The 19,210-nt window shown below is 44.3% G+C and overlaps 1 protein-coding gene across 3 annotated transcripts; it reads left to right on the top strand.

The window, feature by feature from the left end:
• The first annotated feature begins 367 nt into the window (after positions 1–367).
• LOC309540059 (secretory phospholipase A2 receptor-like) lies at positions 368–17,520 on the top strand. Of its 3 annotated transcripts, none has more exons than XM_082236672.1 (10): positions 368–1,060; positions 1,870–1,948; positions 2,051–2,114; positions 3,364–3,519; positions 4,076–4,126; positions 4,723–4,824; positions 7,739–7,825; positions 9,951–10,102; positions 14,129–14,235; positions 17,160–17,520. In XM_082236672.1, exons 3-10 carry the CDS (start codon positions 2,087–2,089, stop codon positions 17,317–17,319), a joined length of 843 nt encoding a protein of 280 aa, XP_082092798.1. In that variant the 5' UTR covers positions 368–1,060; positions 1,870–1,948; positions 2,051–2,086; the 3' UTR covers positions 17,320–17,520. The 3 variants fall into 3 exon arrangements, with proteins under 3 accessions (XP_082092798.1, XP_082092797.1, XP_082092799.1); XM_082236671.1 differs by having other exon boundaries at positions 378–1,060; positions 4,007–4,126; XM_082236673.1 differs by lacking the exon at positions 4,076–4,126 and having other exon boundaries at positions 378–1,060.
• Positions 17,521–19,210: the final 1,690 nt, after the last annotated feature.

The raw sequence follows: 19,210 nt of genomic DNA, 5'->3' as shown, positions 1-19,210 counted from the left end.
GCCCAGCTCCCTTAGCCGTTCCTCTTAAGGCATCGTTTCCAGGCCTTTGACCATTTGACCAGCTTCCTTTGTCTTGTTCCATATTACGACTTGCAAGCGTCTGTTGGCTCATAACCTGCCAGGCATGGGCCCACTATCAGTTAGTACTTCAACACACTTCGACCAGTGGGGTCAACAGAGAATCCACAGCTCCACAGCTCCAGTGGTCTTCCAGCTGAACATCAGAGTTTTCCTGCTTTCCAGTAGTCATCTTTTTCTAGAGTTCCTGGTTAAGAAAAACCTCTGTCCCACCCAGTTCAGTTCTAAAGTGAGGGTGTATAAGTCAGCAAGCCTGACTTTTGGTGGTGTACTGTTGCTAGGCAACCCTGCGCACCTGGCATCCTATCTCTAAACAAGATAAACAAGATCCAAACACAGGCCAAGCAATTTCACTCCTTTTTCTAATTACACCTTCTTTGCTTAATTTCTTTGAAATCCTGGATTAGTCTCATAGTGTTATCCTGTCCTTAAGAGTTATTTTGGTCCATTAAATTACACTTTTAAATTTCAATTGCTTGCTTGTAGTTGACATGGTGGGTGGAACTCTGCTGGACCTGAATAAATATTTAATGCCTAGGGTTAAGCGGGAAACTGTGAGATAACAGTCCATGTTCCAAATTTAGTCTCAGAAGAAGAAAAATACAACAATTTGAGGCGTGGGGGCGCTCACCCACTTAATTGAAGAAGTTCTCCAGAAGTCATTAAGCCCTGGGTTAAAGGGGACAGAACATGCCTGTCCTTTGCAGCATTCCAAAGATACTCATGAAAGTCACTTTTGTGCATGAGTGTACTATGGAAGTGGACTAAGCAATAACTAAACTAGATATTTTCCTGGACTTCTGCTATATGTGGAATGCTGATTGGCTGCCTGCCAGTCCCAATCAGGGAGGAGCAGAAGCTGAATGGGAACTCTGGAATGTTCTGCATCAAAGCGGAAGGTGGTTGGAGCCGTTGAAGGAAGGAACATCTGCAGGAAGAAGCTGAGGCAGAGAGAAGAAAAAGGACTCCGGGAGGCACCATGGTATCCAAAAGGGGAAAGGGGATAAGTCGCTTGTAGTCTGCTGCCTTTTTCTAAGGCCATTGGTTGTCTTGCCTCATGTGCTTTTTAGCCCAGGATCTCTGGAAAATGGAGGTCTTTCTAAGGCTTCCTGCTGGAGATCCTTCTGGTGGGAAATGCTGTGGATTGAACAGGATCCGTTTGCATGAAGTATGTCACTAAGCTAGAATTCAGAAGGCCCCAACTGCCCTATTACAGTGGGAGAAAAGCAGTCTGCTCCTCTCCCACTGTATTTTCAGGGAATAGGAGATTCCATGTCTATAAATGAAGTGGGGACAGGATGCCAGAGAGCTTTTCATGTCTACTTCCTTGTATAATAAAGAGCTTGATATGACTGCTCTTTAAACAGTAAAGGTAAAGGTAAAGGGACCCCTGATCATTAGGTCCAGTCGCAGATGACTCTGGGGTTGCGGTGCTCATCTCGCTTTATTGGCTGAGGGAGCCCGCGTACAGCTTCTGGGTCATATGGCCAGCATGACTAAGCTGCTTCTGGCGAACCAGAGCAGCACATGGAAATGCCGTTTACCTTCCCGCCAGAGCGGTACCTATTTATCTACTTGCACTTTGACGTGCTTTCAAACTGCTAGGTTGGCAGAAGCAGGGACCAAACAACAGGGCTCATCCCATCGCGGGGATTCGAACCGCCGACCCTCTGATCGGCAAGCCCTAGGCTCTGTGGTTTAACCCACAGCGCCACACGCATCCAATCTTTAAACAGTAGGTTTGTTTTAAGATATCATTTTAACAGCCTAATCCATTAAATGGTCACTTAGAAGAACTCCAGGATGAGACACCACTCAAAATGAGGAGATAAGATGGCAGCTAAGAATAAGGTCCTGTCAACAAAAAGAGGTGAGCGTGTGTAGACTGCTACTCTGATTTGGTTTTTGACCACTAAATTCTTTCATAGAAGTTGTGTTAACTGTCTACTCCTTTATATGGTTCTGAACGCAGGATGACATAAGGCACCAGTCCAAATGAGCAGTTAAAATGGCGAGAGGCCTGACATTCACAGAACGTAAGTTGTTTTTACTATTTCCTCTTCAGTGCCATGCAGGAAGGCAGAGTTCCTGTACCCATACCTACATCTTGGGAGGGAGACCTTGACGCCTTCCTTTCTGCAGAGTTTGGGTATGATATCTCAAGTGGCAGAAAAATGGAACCTGGTATCTAAATGGTGATGAGGACCATCCCCCGCCCTGGGAACATTTGTGCCAAGTTTGGCAACAATATTTCAAGAAATGGCAAAACCTATGTATGTAAATCCCATTTCTGTAAATCCCATGGCATTAGCTACCCCTCCCAGTTTGGTGTCATCTGCCAATTTGATGAGCATCTCCTCAATTCCTTCATCCAAGTCATTTATAAAATTGTTGAACAACAACTGGCCCAGGACAGAACCCTCTGGCACCCCACTTTTCACTTTTCCCCAGGACGACAAGGAACCATTAAAAAATAGTCCAGTAGCACCTTAGAGACCAACTAAGTTTGTACTGGATATAAGCTTTTGTGTGCATGCACACTTCTTTGATACACTGAAGCAGAAGTCACCAGACCCTTATATATCTGCATACTATCCCTTGCTTTTTCCTGTAGAACTAATTGCAGTCGTTAACAGTCATCAACAGTTTTTCCATACCTATTAAGTCAATCACCCACCTCCCACTACCGTTCTGAGAAAAACCCCACCCCACCCTCCCACTGGTGGTGACTTCTGCTTCAGTGTATCTGAAGAAGTGTGCATGCACATGAAAGCTTAAACCCAGAGCAAACTTAGTTGGTCTCTAAGGTGCTACTGGACCATTTTTTAATTTTTTATTTCGACTGTGTCAGATCAACACGGCTTCCTACCTGAATCAGGGAACCATTAGTGAGCAGTATTTCGGTTCAGTCAGTCAACCGGCTACAAATCCACCTAACAGTTACCTCATTCAACCCACACTTTACCAGTTTTCTCACAAGAATAACATGGGGAACTTTGTCAAAAGCCTTACTGAAATCAAGATACACTATGTTCACATCATTCCCCTGTTCCACCAAACTTGTTACTCCATTAAAAAAAAAAGAAATGAGATTTATCTGGCAGAGTAGAGCTGAAAACTGAATTCCTGCAGGATCATCACTGCCTACGATTTTGCTCCTGAGCTACAAGTTTTTCAGGGATCTACCCTGCTGGGATTTAGCTGCTATCACACAAAGGCTTTTTTGCAAGTTTTCGCTGATGTTCAAGTAAATTACATACTATGTGACCCAACACCACAATGCAGCTTCAAGAACCAGTGTGGCTTCCAGATCCAATGCAGCTTCCAAATCCAATGTGGCTTCCAGATCCAATGTGGCTTCTAGATCCAATGTCTCTTCCAGATCTAATGTGGCATCCAGGTCAATACTAAAACGAAGACGAAAACCACCTCCCAGAAAAGGTATGTATGCAGCACACATAGAACTGGTTCATAGCCTAGACGAGGAACACACTGGAAAGGAAAAGTGGGAGAGCAACAGGAGGCATGTGTGACCAGTCGTGGTGGGCAGGCCTGGAGAAAAGCCAGCCGTGCTCTGTCACTCCAACAGGCTCCTTTAGCCAAGCAAACTAGTGCTATGCCAGCTTCAGACTGTATTCTCCGCTGATCCACAATGTGGTAAGGATTTACCTCTACAGCACTGCTCCTCACCCAGGTGAGGAGCCAAACCTTTAAATTTAAGTTTAATCCAGACAAGACTGAGGTGCAGTCAGTGGGTGGTTCCCTAGACAAGATGGGTGGGATATGGCCTGTTCTGGATGGGGTTAGACTCCCTCTGGATCTGGATGGGGTTAGACTCCCTCTGGATCCATTACTGTCACTTGAAATGAAAAAGCAAAAAAGTTAGCCATGGTACTTAAGCAGATTTTCTTTCTTTTTGTCCATCAAGGAAAACTCGCTGCTGTTTTGCATGAGATAAAAGAGTTCTTTGTCTCTTCCATTGGTACATTTATTGTAGTGATGCTGTGCCTCGTCCTGTTTTTTGCTGCATTTGGAGCAGTTAGTCTGTGTAAGTCTCGGCTGTGTAAGCCTTTAGCATTATCCTGGTTGGCTTTACATCAGTATGAAGAATACTTTCAAAAGGGTCACCATAATCCAACCACAGCTAAGCCCTTTCACCTCCCATTGATTCCAGTGTGTAAGGTAAGGAAGTGGCTAAATCTCACCCATTCAAATGAATGCCTGTTTCTTGACCCTCAATAACTGCTTTCAGACTTCTTAGGCCAACATTATGAAGCAACCTGTGCAATCACCTGTCCTACCTTGCAACTCCTTGTTCCACTTTCCTCCTAGAAAAACAAGTGTATGGTCTGCTTCACTGAGTGGTCGGAACAGCTGAATTCAAACAAAAGAGGTCTTCAGTTTATCAACCACCCTTCACAGGGTGATTTACATGTTTCATTTTAATGCAGTTTTATTACTGGAATGTTACCCACTCTGCTGCCTGATGCTTCATTAAACACTTTTGCTTTGAGATGGGAAGAGCCTTAAAAAATTGCTAACACACGGGGAGCCTTGATTCCAAATCAGCCGCAGCAATTCTGGGGTGGAGGTACTGTCGCATCAGCTGACTCACCATTTCTTTCCCTTCTAACTCTTCCATAGATATTCATAAACGGGATCACAAAACACCTGAAATAGATTTAGCAATGAAAATGATCAGGGACTTCATGATCAAAGAGAAACCATCCCTCCACGGAAGGAATGGTAAGGAAGGTGTCATAGTCTATACACTTAGGGCCACTCCTTGCCCCTGCTCCAGCAGGGGGTATTGCCCCATAGAAGAGATTCTTCCCAGCCTCTGGACTCAGCAGGAAGAAAAGTCACTGTGAAGTGGCTGGACTACAGTAAGATAGTAGTAGGTGGAAGAAGAATTACGTTCCATCCTTTCACTTACCACTTGCCTTCTGGAAATGCTGCACCCCAAGCTCATATCCCCATTCATAGCATTCAACAGGAACAAAACCGGGAGCCCATGTTTGCTGAAGAGACATATAGGCTGTGTCCACATTAGAGTGTTCATGTGTGTGTGGAGACACTGTTTCTGCACCTTCAGCCACACACGAGCTATATTACAATTCTATGCCTCCAAAATCTATCCCAGATGTTCCCGTCCACACTAGCTCAACAGCACAGTTAATCATTTTGGCACCAGCCACAATGACTAGGTTCTTCCACTCTTAATGGAAGTATATCTTCGAATACCAGTTACTGAAAACCACAGGGCAAGGTTCCCTTGCACCTAGGTACTGTTTACGAGTTGAACTTTGGCCCACTTCCAATTCTCAGCTGTGCTGGAGTTCTTGTACCCAGAAGACAATGGTTCAGCCCCAAACCAGAACATCAGCAAGACTCCATTCTAAGACCTGCAAAATGATCCAAGTGCCATGACACCCAACAACCAACCTGAACTGCACTTAGTCCAACAAGAAGACCACAATGTGCACACCCTGGAGTCATATGCTACTGCCCCGCCCCAGCTTTAACTACCAGAAAGGAGAACAGTAAAGAGAGCATATCACCGAGTGTGTTAGTGCAAGCATTTTGCTCATGTCTCCATCGAAAACTAACCCCAAGAAGAAGTGGGCAAGAGGCAGTGTTGGATGACTCACAACACCTCTCTAAGGCCCTTTCCACCTGGCCCAGGCGTCTTAGAATCATAGAATAGAATCATAGAATCATAGAGTTGGAAGAGACCCCAAGGGCCATCGAGTCCAACCCCCTGCCAAGCAGGAAACACCATCAGAGCACTCCTGACATAGGGTTGTCAAGCCTCTGCTTAAAGACCTCCAAAGAAGGAGGCTCACACTCTTGGCCCACACTCCCCAGCCCCACTGAAGAGGCTCCTCATGAGGCCGGAGAAACATCGCCCGGCTGTGGGGCATGGAGGCCGCTCCCTGCAAGGCGCTTTCCACCTGGCCTAGGGAGTGAGGCCCACACTCCCCAGCCCCACTGAAGAGGCTCCTCATGAGGCCCGGCTGTGAGTATGAAGGCCACCAGGCAGAGGACCTTCTCGGTGGTGGCGCCCGCCCTGTGGAACGCCCTCCACTAGATGTCAAAGAGAAAAATAACTACCAAACTTTTAGAAGACATCTGAAGGCAGCCCTCTTTAGGAAAGCTTTTAATGTTTAATAGGTTATTGTATTTTAGTGTTTTATTGGAAGCCTCCCTGGGAAAACCCAGCCAGATGGGCAGGGTATAAATAAATTATTTATTATTATTATTATTATTATTATTATTATTATTATTATTATCATCATCATCATCATCAACACTGCAAGGCCCTTTCCACCTGGCCTAGGGGGCTGGGCCCACACTCACCAGCCCTACTATGTTAAATGTGTATTCTGTAGTTCACCTCCTTTGTAATCTTTTATTCTCAAATCTTTAAGATAATATTTTAGTTTTCTGTTACGTTGCTTTGACTGTATATGTTTTACTTTCTTCAGATTTTTTTTTATTTGTGTTTTATTGATTTAATATGCTGTAAACTGCTTTGAGATTTTTCTTAAAATATAAAGCAGTATAGAAATTTTAAAAAGAAATAATATATAAACCATGTCACATCAAAGTAATTGCAGAGGCAAGCAATTTTATCCTCAGTACTAAGTGACATAAGAATTAAAGACCCCGGGTGTATATATTTTATTTTAATAATAGTGTTTCATATTAATTACATTTAACCTTTTAAAATGTATGAGGCTTGATTTCTGTGAGTTCTTCATTTGTGAGTCTCTCTTTATCTGACCCTGGAAGCAGCAGAAATGGCAGGATGTTTTCCTATGAGTTAGAATCAGGGTGTTAAGCAGAAATCCTTGGAAGTTTCCTGAAAGACAGATGGAGGAATGTTATTAAAGACTGATCATAGACTAGGTGGCCAGAGCAAAGTGGGATATCCAACACCTAAAAAGAGCAAAAGGCTTAGACACTTCCGGTCAACCCCAAGGTGATAGTGGGGGAAGTGGAGAGTAGGGAGACACCATACATGTTTTCTATCCTATGGCTTGTAACCTTTCCTGACATATGAGAAGATGTTTGGTGACTCTTTGTTTGCTGTGTTTGAACTACAATATAAGCTTTTGTTCTGAAGCGCATCAGGACAGACCTTCTCAACTAGCACCTTGGGTTGAGCTCTGTCCTATTGCAATAGATAAATAAAACACAATTGTACCTTGGAAGTCAATTGGAATCTATTCCGGAAGTCTGTTCAACTTCCAAAACATTCGGAAACCAAAGCGCGGCTTCTGATTTGATCGTTTGGGAACCGATTTGGTCAGGAGCCAAAGCGTTTGAGATCCAAGGTACAACTAAATAAAAATACTGAGTCTCTAAATCTGGATGCTGGGCTCGAAATAATTTCCTTGGTTCTGTGGTTTATTTAAAAGGTGGTCCCACACCTAGGTAACAAACAGAAGTGTTGCAGAGGTGAATTCTTAGCACACAAGCAATAGAATCACAACGCCTCTCTAAGATCTCCAGAGCACAGTTAATCAGATCAATGCTCAGCAGATCACCCTGAATGCTAGAATGTGGCCAGTCACAAGTTATAGGGAAACAGCCTTTTTATAGAGTTGAATAGCTGTTTGAGATCTCACTGACCTGAATTATCCAAACCTTTCAGATTCTGAAATACTTGCTGAAGCTGAGAAGTTAGCAGGTGAATTGCTTATATGGGCTGACAGAGCAAATGAAGTCCAGTCTGCAATCAGTAAGTTATTCTTAAAATGGTGATGTTGAGAAATCAGAGGATAGGGGGAACCCATGTACTGAAAGCCCCTCAACTGCACAGCTGTTGAAGGTATAAAGGTCCCACCATCCTCTAGAATCTTCTCGGTTTCTGGGGGTTTTCCTGTTGTTATTCTGTCTCTCACAGCTACAATAAACCTACCATTAAAATTATGGACTGGTCATTTCTTCGTCAGAGGGCAAACAGGCAAATTTAGCAAGGGATCAGATATACACACAAACACACCCCGGTATGAGAAGAGCAATTGAGAGACACTCCAGGGTATAATGTTCTGTACCTCCTCCATTGAAGACTTTATCTGCAAGCAGAATCATAGAATTGTTGAGTTGGAAGAAACCCCAAGCATAATCTAGTCCAGTAATCTAGTCCAACCCCCTGCAATGCAAGAATCTCATCTAAAGCATCTTGTCTAAATATGTGTCAAATAAACCATACTTCTTAAGCACTCACCTCCACTATTCCTCGATTTTCTCAATGGAAACACAATCCTGGGCAAGCAACTGGAACCTCTCAGAATCTTGCTACTGCTCGGCAGGGATTGGGGGTGCCGCGCAATCTTCATAGCATTACCAATCTGTTGATGAATGGAAACAGTAGAACAGGGAAGGAAATGGAGTACAAATGACCTGGCTAAATGTGTCCTTTATTAGAACAAACCTTTCAGAGTGTTAGCTACCATGTCTTTTGCTGGATTGTAATGAAATATCAGTATGTAATTCATAATGACTTTATTTAAAATACAGTGGTACCTCGGTTTACAAACTTAATCCATTCCGAAAGTCCGTTCTTAAACCAAAACCATTCTTAAACCAAGGCACGCTTTCCCTAATGAGGCCTCCCACAACCGGTGCCCTTCTAGAAGAGTGACTAGTGGGGTGCCACAGGGTTCTGTCTTGGGCCCGGTCTTATTCAACATCTTTATCAACGACTTGGATGATGGACTCAAGGGCATCCTGTTCAAATTTGCAGATGACACCAAACTGGGAGGGGTGGCTAACACCCCAGAGGACAGGATCACACTTCAAAACGACCTTGACAGATTAGAGAACTGGGCAAAAATAAACAAGATGAATTTTAACAGGGAGAAATGTAAAGTATTGCACTTGGGCAAAAAAAATGAGAGGCACAAATACAAGATGGGGGACACCTGGCTTGAGAGGAGTACATGTGAAAAGGATATAGGAGTCTTGGTAGACCACAAACTTGACATGAGCCAACAGTGTGACGCGGCAGCTAAAAAAGCCAATGCAATTCTGGGCTGCATCAATAGGAGTATAGCATCTAGATCAAGGGAAGTAATAGTGCCACTGTATTCTGCTCTGGTCAGACCTCACCTGGAGTACTGTGTCCAGTTCTGGGCACCACAATTCAAGAAGGACACTGACAAACTGGAACGTGTCCAGAGGAGGGCAACCAAAATGGTCAAAGGTCTGGAAACGATGCCTTATGAGGAACGGCTAAGGGAGCTGGGCATGTTTAGCCTGGAGAAGAGGAGGTTAAGGGGTGATATGATAGCCATGTTCAAATATATAAAAGGATGTCACATAGAGGAGGGAGAAAGGTTGTTTTCTGCTGCTCCAGAGAAGCTGACACGGAGCAATGGATCCAAACTACAAGAAAGAAGATTCCACCTAAACATTAGGAAGAACTTCCTGACAGTAAGAGCTGTTTGACAGTGGAATTTGCTGCCAAGGAGTGTGGTGGAGTCTCCTACTTTGGAGGTCTTTAAGCAGAGGCTTGACAACCATACGTCAGGACTGCTCTGATGGTGTTTCCTGCTTGGCAGGGGGTTGGACTCAATGGCTCTTGTGGTCTCTTCCAACTCTATTTTTCTATGATTCTATGATTCTATAATTCTACCGTTTGGATTCCGTTCTTTGACCGAGTTAAAGTTCTCAAACCAGGACACTACTTCCATTTTTGCAGAGTTCGTAAACCAATTCATTCTTAAACCGGACTGCTCTTAAACCAAGGTACCACTATAATAATAATAATAAAATCTGTAAGACCTTCAGTCCAGCTAAAACTGGTTTGTTTGTTTTCCTCTCTCTCTCTCCGCCCCCCCAATTTCTGGCTGGATTCAAAGATGACCTCACTTCAAATAATCGTCAAAAGTGGCAGATATATAAAGAGGCTCTCTATTTATTTGATGAAGGACTAGTAGACTGGAGTCAGGCAGACAGCTTTTGTGAGAGTCAAAAATCCAAACTGGTTATTATTGAAAATGAAAAAGAGGAGGTAAGCTAGCTGAACACTATATCTAGAAATGGCATGAATAATCCTTTCTAAATAAGACAGAGTGGGATTGGGAAACTGCAAGCAAGTGGCTGTGCAGGGTAATTTGATGCTGCTGGAAGAATGGAGGAAGGGAAGGCTGACATAGAACTAGAGATTGTTTAGCTGAGAGAGAAATGCCTTTCCCCCTCCTAAAATGAAGGGATTCAAAGAAGATGAAGATGTAACTCAGATTAAAATTTGGACTCTTGGATTGTATTGGCATTATCCTGCATAGTGAGTGATGTAGCAGAGCAGATTCCCTTCAATATAGCAGGAAGCTAGTTTGCAGATTTGTTTGAATCTCTTTAGTTAAGTAATCCAATCTGGCTTGCCAGATGGATTATTCCTGGTGTCCCCTTTTATCCCTCTTAAAAGAATAAAGAAACGAGTCTCCTTTCGAAATAACAAGAGGTTTGCTCACATTTCTCTTCATGATTTGATCCCTGAAAGGCAGGCTTTACTTAGTAGTTACATAACAATCTGTGAGTTCATCTCGCATGGAGATTGAGATCATGTGCTGACAGCAAAATTTACATCAAGAGAACAAAATGGCTGCAGGAGAGCAGGAAGCAAGAGATCAGCAAGAGAGGGAGGATGGCTGCGTGACTCGGCTCTTTTATGGAGTCAGCCATGGCCATGCCTATCTCCTAGATCACATGCAGGGGGAAGGATGCTCCAGACGAGTGGAACAGGAAGTTACACTGACTGGATGTCCCCTTGCTTGTGCCCACTCTAGGGAAATAAGCATGTTGCATTTGACTGCACCAGTGGGTTACACCCCACAGAGCAGACAATAAGAACTGAGTGAACCCCAAGTGATCCAACTTAATAAAGGAAGCCTTGTTGCACATGCTAACATCAAACCCCAACAGTGAGCTCAGACAGGACATTCCTGTATTTCAGGGGGTTCGACCCTTGGGGTCCCTTCCAACTCTACAATTCTGGGATTCTGGGCTAGAAAGGAGCAGATTTGTCTGCACAAAGGAGTGCATCAGAGCACTCCTGACATATGGTTGTCAAGCCTCTGCTTAAAGACCTCCAAAGTAGGAGACTCCACCACACTCCTTGGCAGCAAATTCCACTGTCAAACAGCTCTTACTGTCAGGAAGTTCTTCCTAATGTTTAGGTGGAATCTTCTTTCTTGTAGTTTGGATCCATTGCTCCGTGTCCGCTTCTCCGGAGCAGCAGAAAACAACCTTTCTCCCTCCTCTATGTGACATCCTTTTATATATTTGAACATGGCTATCATATCACCCCTTAACCTCCTCTTCTCCAGGCTAAACATGCCCAGCTCCCTTAGCCGTTCCTCATAAGGCATCGTTTCCAGGCCTTTGACCATTTTGGTTGCCCTCCTCTGGACACGTTCCAGTTTGTCAGTGTCCTTCTTGAACTGTGGTGCCCAGAACTGGACACAGTACTCCAGGTGAGGTCTGACCAGAGCAGAATACAGTGGCACTATTACTTCCCTTGATCTAGATGCTATACTCCTATTGATGCAGCCCAGAATTGCATTGGCTTTTTTAGCTGCCGCGTCACACTGTTGGCTCATGTCACGTTTGTGGTCAACCAAGACTCCTAGATCCTTTTCACATGTACTGCTCTCAAGCCAGGTGTCACCCATCTTGTATTTGTGCCTCTCATGTTTTTTGCCCAAGTGCAATACTTTACATTTCTCCCTGTTAAAATTCATCTTGTTTGTTTTGGCCCAGTTCTCTAATCTGTCAAGGTCGTTTTGAAGTGTGATCCTGTCCTCTGGGGTGTTAGCTACCCCTCCCAGTTTGGTGTCATCTGCAAATTTGAACAGGATGCCCTTGAGTCCATCATCCAAGTCGTTGATAAAGATGTTGAATAAGACCGGGCCCAAGACAGAACCCTGTGGCACCCCACTAGTCACTCTTCTCCAGGATGAAGAGGAACCATTGATGAGCACCCTTTGGGTTCGGTCAGTCAGCCAGTTACAAATCCACTGAGTGGTAGCATAGTCAAGACCGCATTTTACCAGCTTCTTTACAAGAATATCATGGGGCACCTTGTCAAATGCCTTGCTGAAATCAAGGTAGGCTACATCCACTGCGTTCCCTTCATCTACCAGGCTTGTAATTCTGTCAAAAAACGAGATCAGGTTAGTCTGACATGACTTATTTTTCAGAAATCCATGCTGACTATTGGTGATCACAGCATTCCTTTCTAGGTGCTCACAGACTGTTTGCTTAATGATCTGCTCCAGAATCTTCCCTGGTATTGATGTCAGACTGACTGGGCGGTAATTATTTGGGTCCTCTCTTTCCCCCTTTTTGAAAATAGGGACAACATTTGCCCTCCTCCAGTCTGCCGGGACTTCGCCTGTTCTCCAGGAATTCTCAAAGATGACTGCCAGTGGTTCTGAGATCACATCTGCCAGTTCTTTTAATACTCTTGGATGCAGTTCATCTGGCCCTGGAGACTTGAATACATCTAAATTAGCCAAGTATTCTTGTACTATCTCCTTAGTTATTCTGGGCTGTGTTTCCTTTCCTGAATCATTTGCTTCAAATTCTTCAGGTCGGGCATTGCTTTCTTTACTGAGGCAAAGAAGGCATTGAGTTCAGCCCTTTCTGTGTCCCCTGTTTGCATTTCACCATCTTCTCCTCTGAGTGACCCCACTGTTTCTTTGTTCTTCCTTTTGCTACGAACATACCCATAAAAGCCTTTTTTGTTGCTTTTAACCTCTCTAGCAAGCCTGAGTTCATTCTGTGCTTTAGCTTTTCTGACTTTGTGTCTACACGTGCTGGCTATTTGTTTGAATTCCTCTTTGGTGGTTTTCCCCCTTTTCCATTTTTTGTACACATCCTTTTTTAATCTTAACTCAGTTAAAAGTTCTTTAGATAGCCACCCTGGCTTCTTTAGGCTCCAGCTCTCTAATTCTTTGGAGCGTAGCTACACGTTCCTCCAGTTGCTGGACTTTGTCTTCTAAGAGGGCAATCAACATACAATTGCTGCAGGTAAAGCTGCCTGCAACCTTTGGCAAGATGGCAAACATTGCGCAGGAACCGCAGGCGACTGCAGCTGTTCCCTCACCCTCCATCTTGAAAACGTGTCGTTGGGGGTGTCTACAGTGGTCCTCCATCTTAAAAAGCGTGAAGACAGGACAAATAACCCCCCCCCAAAAAAAAACCTAGGTCTCCCCCAACAAACGTTTGAGACTAGCTCCCCTAAATCTAAAAGCTCTGATAAGCTCCTCCCACAGCTAATCACCTGAATCAACAGAAACCCTGCCCCCTCTGACCTTTGCACAGGGAGAGCAGCTGATCAGCCACAAAGAAACACACACACAAGAAAACCCTTTTGCTCCTCCTTCAGCTGCTGCCCTCCAAGCTCTGATAAGCTCCTCCCAAGAAAAAAGACTTCAGACTACATGTGATGTGGGACAGAGGAGCTGAGCAGCAAGAAGACTAATTATTGGACTGGATTGCTATGTTACTATAAATGCATATGGAAGGAGAGGAAGTTTTATTTTAATTAACATTAATTAATGATTTAGTAGGGATTTACAATCTGATAAGTAGCCTCACTTGTCAAAACTGGAAATGTTAAATAATGTATGTGCAGGAATTGATTGCTAGAGAGCTGTTTGAAAAGTAAAAATATTGTATTTTGTAAGGTTATTTGTAATGTCTGAAGATAAACTAGAAGTAATCAGGAAATATGATGCAGCATGAAGGAGAATCATTAAAATGTCTAGGAAGACTTCTGGGAGGTCAGATTTGGAAAAATGTTAAATATGTTTTAATTAGTGACTAATTTGTAAAGAAAAAATGAAAATCAATAAAAAAAATATTTCCCCCCCCCCAAAAAAGCCCTACAGTTCCCAGGATGCTTTTGAGGAAGCATTGAGTGTTTAAAGTGGTATGATACTTCACAGTGCAGATGGGGCCACAGTCTGGGGATGACCTGAGAGGGGATTCTGGCCTCTTATTCCTATGAAAGACTTTATGATTGTGCTTTTAGCAGGAGTTCCTGGAAAATGCAATTAAAAACGAACAGCATGACTTCTGGATTGGGCTCCGTCATTACGTTGGATGGAAATGGATAGATAACACTTACCCACCACGATAGTGAGTCTTGAAGCAACATTTCTCTGTTTATTGTATTGTAGAAACTTTGCTAAGAATTTGTTTTTTGCTCTTCATTGAAAGCTCTTCCTGTCCTTTGCCTGCATCTAGAACCCAGCAGAGTATTTTATTTCCATTGCATTTTATGTTCCATGTCAGAAAGGCGGTTTTGTAGGATGGAAGCAATATTATATTGTCCAGCTTCATCAGAAATGGTAATGCTGCGTAGTTTGACGGGGCTTGATAGTAGTTTCATGCTCAACAATGAAGGGCTTCTACACTGAGACAAGAAATCACCCCACATGGCAGGGGCTGGTCCAGTAGGGCGAATGTGCCTCACCAACCTCAGTCTGTCCTCAGCCTTCTTATACCTACAACCAATCTTGGATGGAGTGGAGGTGGTTCTTCCAGTCGTTGCTTCCACATATGGTTAGTCTCCTTGCCTTCCACTCTGCCACTACTTATGGGCACCAGCCACCTAGGACTCCACATAGCCAAATGCCCCCTCACCCATGCCTTCTCACAGTCTCTCTCCACTTTCACCATGTGTGTGAACACTGTAGTCCTTCAAATCACCCCAGTTCTTCATCTTCTTCAGCAACCACTTGTAGGCATGTAAGATTGTCTTCCATGAACACAGTCTTAACAGTGAGTCCGTAAGTGGATCCACACGTCCTTCCACAGTGAGGACATAGGTTTCCTGGTGGGAGTTGATCACGGTGAGGGTTTGCTAAACGTGCCTTCCTCTTAGCACGTTTCTCCCTTTTGTCCTGAGTTTGAGTGTCTTCAAAGTCCATGACACCTTTAGTAAAGGCTGTTCAACTGGAGTGCTCACAGGGCAGTGATTCCCAATTGTTGGTGTTTATACTACATTTTTTAATATTTGCCTTGAGAGTCTTTAAACTTCTGTTGTTGGCCACTGGCATTACACTTTCCATTTTTAAATTCGGAATAGAGTAGTTACTTTGGAAGACGATAATTAGGCATCCGAACAGCATGACCAGTCCATGACTAGAGCATGGTGGCGACAGAATGTCCCCTTTGCCTCCCCCTCAGTTTTGATCCTCTCCATTTTTTGGAAGACCAAGCAATGCTTTTTGACCTCACCTTGTTAAAATATGATAGTTTGCCTCTTTGAACAGAGAAAAAAAAATAAGTGTGAGGAATTCTACTGCTTCTTAAATTTTTGCTAAAGTGTAGGAATGCAGGTACACAAGGCTTGCTTTGTACCATAGTATCATTCAGTGGTTATTGTTGCTTTCCACCATCATCACCCCAGTCAATCATTAGCTCTGGCTAACAGAATGGAGAATCTACTAGAACCGCTGGATCCTATGTCCACTCAGAACTAATGAGTGTGGAGAAAGAGAATAGAGAAAAGGCTTTCTCCTACTCTCATAACACTAGAAGTCATCTTTCTTAAAAGCCACATTTCCCTAAGTGTGTGATTACACCCCCTGAGGGGCACTAGAATGATCCAAGGGGTCGTTGAATAAAAATAAGTGGGTGGAAGGGAAGGGAAGGGAAGGGAAGGGAAGATAAGATAAGATTCATCTGTTGTGTAATGACGCTTACTGCCAGGTTGGGCTCCGTTGTGGGTTGGCAACAAAGGTTCCCCTGGATCTGGCAATTGCACTGGAGGGGAGAGGTTTTCACAGGCTAGAGTGAACTTTTGGGCTTCACCCAGACCCAGGAAGTGGATCTCAGACTGCCTGCCTATTTGGCCCATGACAGGCAGGATGCAGCACCGGCTCAGCCCCTGGGATAGATCGGACTGAGCCGTCAGTCTTAACTCTGGTCCACTCCATGGAATTTTAATCTTTCTTTATTAGGTTGTAGGATATAGGTAGAAACAGGGCTTTTTCAGGGGGAATTCACAGGACCTCAGCTCTGGGACTTCTCAGGTGGGTTCCAGAACCTCTCAGGTGAGTTCTGGAACCTCCCAGGTGGGTGCAATTCAAAGAGAAAGAGGGAGGCATTCATGGTGAGTTCCGGCATCTTTTTTTCTAGAAAAATAGCACTGGGTAGAAATAAGGTAAAGGTAAAGGTACCCCTGTCCGAACGGGCAGTCTTGACAGACTCTGGGGTTTGTGCGCCCATCTCACATCTATAGACCGGGGGCCAGCGCTGTCCGGAGACACTTCCGGGTCACGTGGCCAGCGTGACAAAGCTGCATCTGGCGAGCCAGTGCAGCACACGGAACGCCGTTTACCTTCCCGCTGGTAAGCGGTACCTATTTATCTACTTGCACCCGGGGGTGCTTTCGAACTGCTAGGTTGGCAGGCGCTGGGACCTAACAACGGGAGCGCACCCCGCCACGGGGATTCGAACCGCCGACCTTTCGATTGGCAAGCCCTAGGCGCTGAGGCTTTTACCCACAGCGCCACCCGCGTCCCATGAGTAGAAATACAGACACATAAAAGAATGCAAATTTGTCACTGCATCTTTTATTTGTTTGCTTTAAAAAGGTTGGTTCCTGGGGGAGGGGGTGTGCTGAGTATTTTTATTTTTTTTCTGAAAGGAGGTGGTAGGCCACATAGGTTTGGGAGCCTCTGCTTTAAAGCCTTCCACGTTGGTGGCCATCACCACCTCCTGTTGAAGTGAGTTCCACAGGTTAACTCCATGCTGTGTGAAGAAGCCTTTTCTTTTTTCAGACCAGCTTCATTTAATGCCCTGGAATCTGAGGATTCTGAGAGGGGGAGATCTCTTAATGCTGAAATAAAGTACACACCCCATGTTGATGGATAGGGACACCAAGCCAGATGTACGGGGTATAAATAAATTAATAATAATAACAATAACAACAATAACAACAAACAACAAACAACAACAACAACAACAACAACAACAACAACAACAACAATAATAATAATAATAATAATTTGCTTCTCACTGACTCATTGATTTGTGCTTCCTTTTCTTTTCAGTTATTGGGCAGTCGGTAAGCCAGACAACCACCTTTATAAACCAGTCGGTGCAATAAAAGCAAAGTGTGCAACACCACTGCGATGTTGGGAGAACTTTCCCCGTCTTGATCAAAAAAGAAGCATATGTAAGAAGAAGCCCGATAAACGATGGTTCAATTAAAACTCTTCATGGGCAATGAATCGACCCACCTTTAATAGAAGCCATGGTCAATGATCCAAATTATGGAATTAAGGGCATGGAAGAGATCAGGTCTTTGACACCAGCACTCAAAAGCCTTTTGTCAATCCTGCATCCTCAGGTGACCTGATTTTGCAACCTCAGATAATGGAAACTCCTGGAAAATAAAGCAAGGAGGACTCAGTCGTAGCCCACTTTCTGTTGCAATAATTGGTAATCCAATACAGCCTTCCCCAACCCGGTGCCTTCTAGGTGCCATCAGCCCTAACCAACAGGTTGAGTTGGAGGGCACCAAGTGGAGGAAGATTGATTTAGTATACGTCCTAGAGCGGAACATTTTACCAGATTTGGGGGGGGGTGGAGGGGAACATAACACTCTTCTTAGGGACGACTCCCCCTATTGGCAAGAGGAAGGGTCTTCGTGGCCTCTCTAGGGGAGGAGTCGCCTCACTTCCCCCAGACCAATTCTGCCTGCAGTCAGAGCAGTGGTGTCTCTCTCCTCTTTATTTCTGAGAGAATTGGTCTTCCTGTGAGTGTGACAGTTTCCATTGTCTTGTTCTATATTACGACTTCCAGACGTCTGTTGGCTTATAACCTGCCAGGCATGGGCCCGCTATCAGTTAGTAATTCACCACACTTCGACCAGTGGGGTCAAGAGTGAATCCACAGCTCCAGCAGTCTTCCAGCTGAACTTCAGAGTTTTCCTGCTTTCCAGTAGTCATCTTTTTCCAGAGTTCCTGGTTAAGAAAAACCTCTGTCCCACTCAGTTCAGTTCTAAGTATAAAGTGTTTATTGTCTCACAAGACAAAGATAAATGTACTAACTACTGTAATACAGTTCTTCTGGTCTTAGAAGTAAAGAAACAAATATACAGAGAGATCCACCAGCTCTTTACCACGCTAGCTCACACTACGCTGTGTAAAACCCACCAAACACAGTTGCTCACAGACTCTCGCCTTGTTGCCCCCAGATTACAGAATGCAATGCAGACTTGACTTCCAGTTTCTGCTCATATGCACATTCCTGAGAAAAAGTGAGGTTGGATAAGTCAGCAAGCCTGACTTTCAGTGTTGTACTGTTGCTAGGCAACCCTGTGCACCTGGCATCCTATCTCTAAACAAGATATTGAGATCCAAACAAGCAATTTCACTCCTTTTTCCAATTACACCTTCTTTGCTTAACTTCTTTGAATGTCTGGATTAGTCCCATAGTGTTCTCCTGTCCTTAAGAGTTGTTTTGGTCCATCTCCTGTGTCTTCTCCTCTTCCCTTCTGTGGTTTCCACCATTTTGTGCTTAATTTTTTTTTTTAAATCCTCATTTGTATTCCTCCCTATCATCTTGAATATGACTGAGGAGGGAGTATGGGGGTATTAGTGTGAGCCCAGCAGGGCTGTGGAGTTCCAGAGAGGCTCACTTAAGTGTGATCAGGCCAGGGACTTCCCACTTCTCTCACACAGAGCAGGGACACTTTGTTTTCTATACAAAAAAGTTTCAGAAGGTAGGCAGGAGGCTTCCTCCTCCTGACTCGGAATCAAGTCTGCTTTCACGTCCAGTGGGGGTGAGGCTGTTGGCTTTCACACACCGTTGGAAGGATGTCAGCTCAGACAGGTAGGTGATGGAGACAGTAACACAGGGATATGCTCTATAGTTTGCATCTCATCCTTGAGGCATTTTTGTCCCAACACCTTATTCCCATGTTCTGGAGAAGCACCAGAATTTTTGGTGGCTATAAATCATCTCCTGGAAGTGTGTGTGTGTGTGTGTGTGTGTGTGTGTGTGTGTGTGTAGTTGTGTAGTGAGAGCTGGACCAATAAAGAAGGCTGATCACCGAAGAATGAATTCTGGTGCTGGAGGAGACTCTTGAGCGTCCCAT

Source organism: Podarcis vaucheri (assembly GCF_965113315.1).
Source record: "Podarcis vaucheri genome assembly, chromosome: 9".
In the NCBI taxonomy this organism is placed as follows: Eukaryota; Metazoa; Chordata; class Lepidosauria; order Squamata; family Lacertidae; genus Podarcis; species Podarcis vaucheri.
The sequence above is the reverse complement of the archived record's forward strand: the minus strand, read 5'-3'. Positions and strand labels throughout refer to the sequence as shown.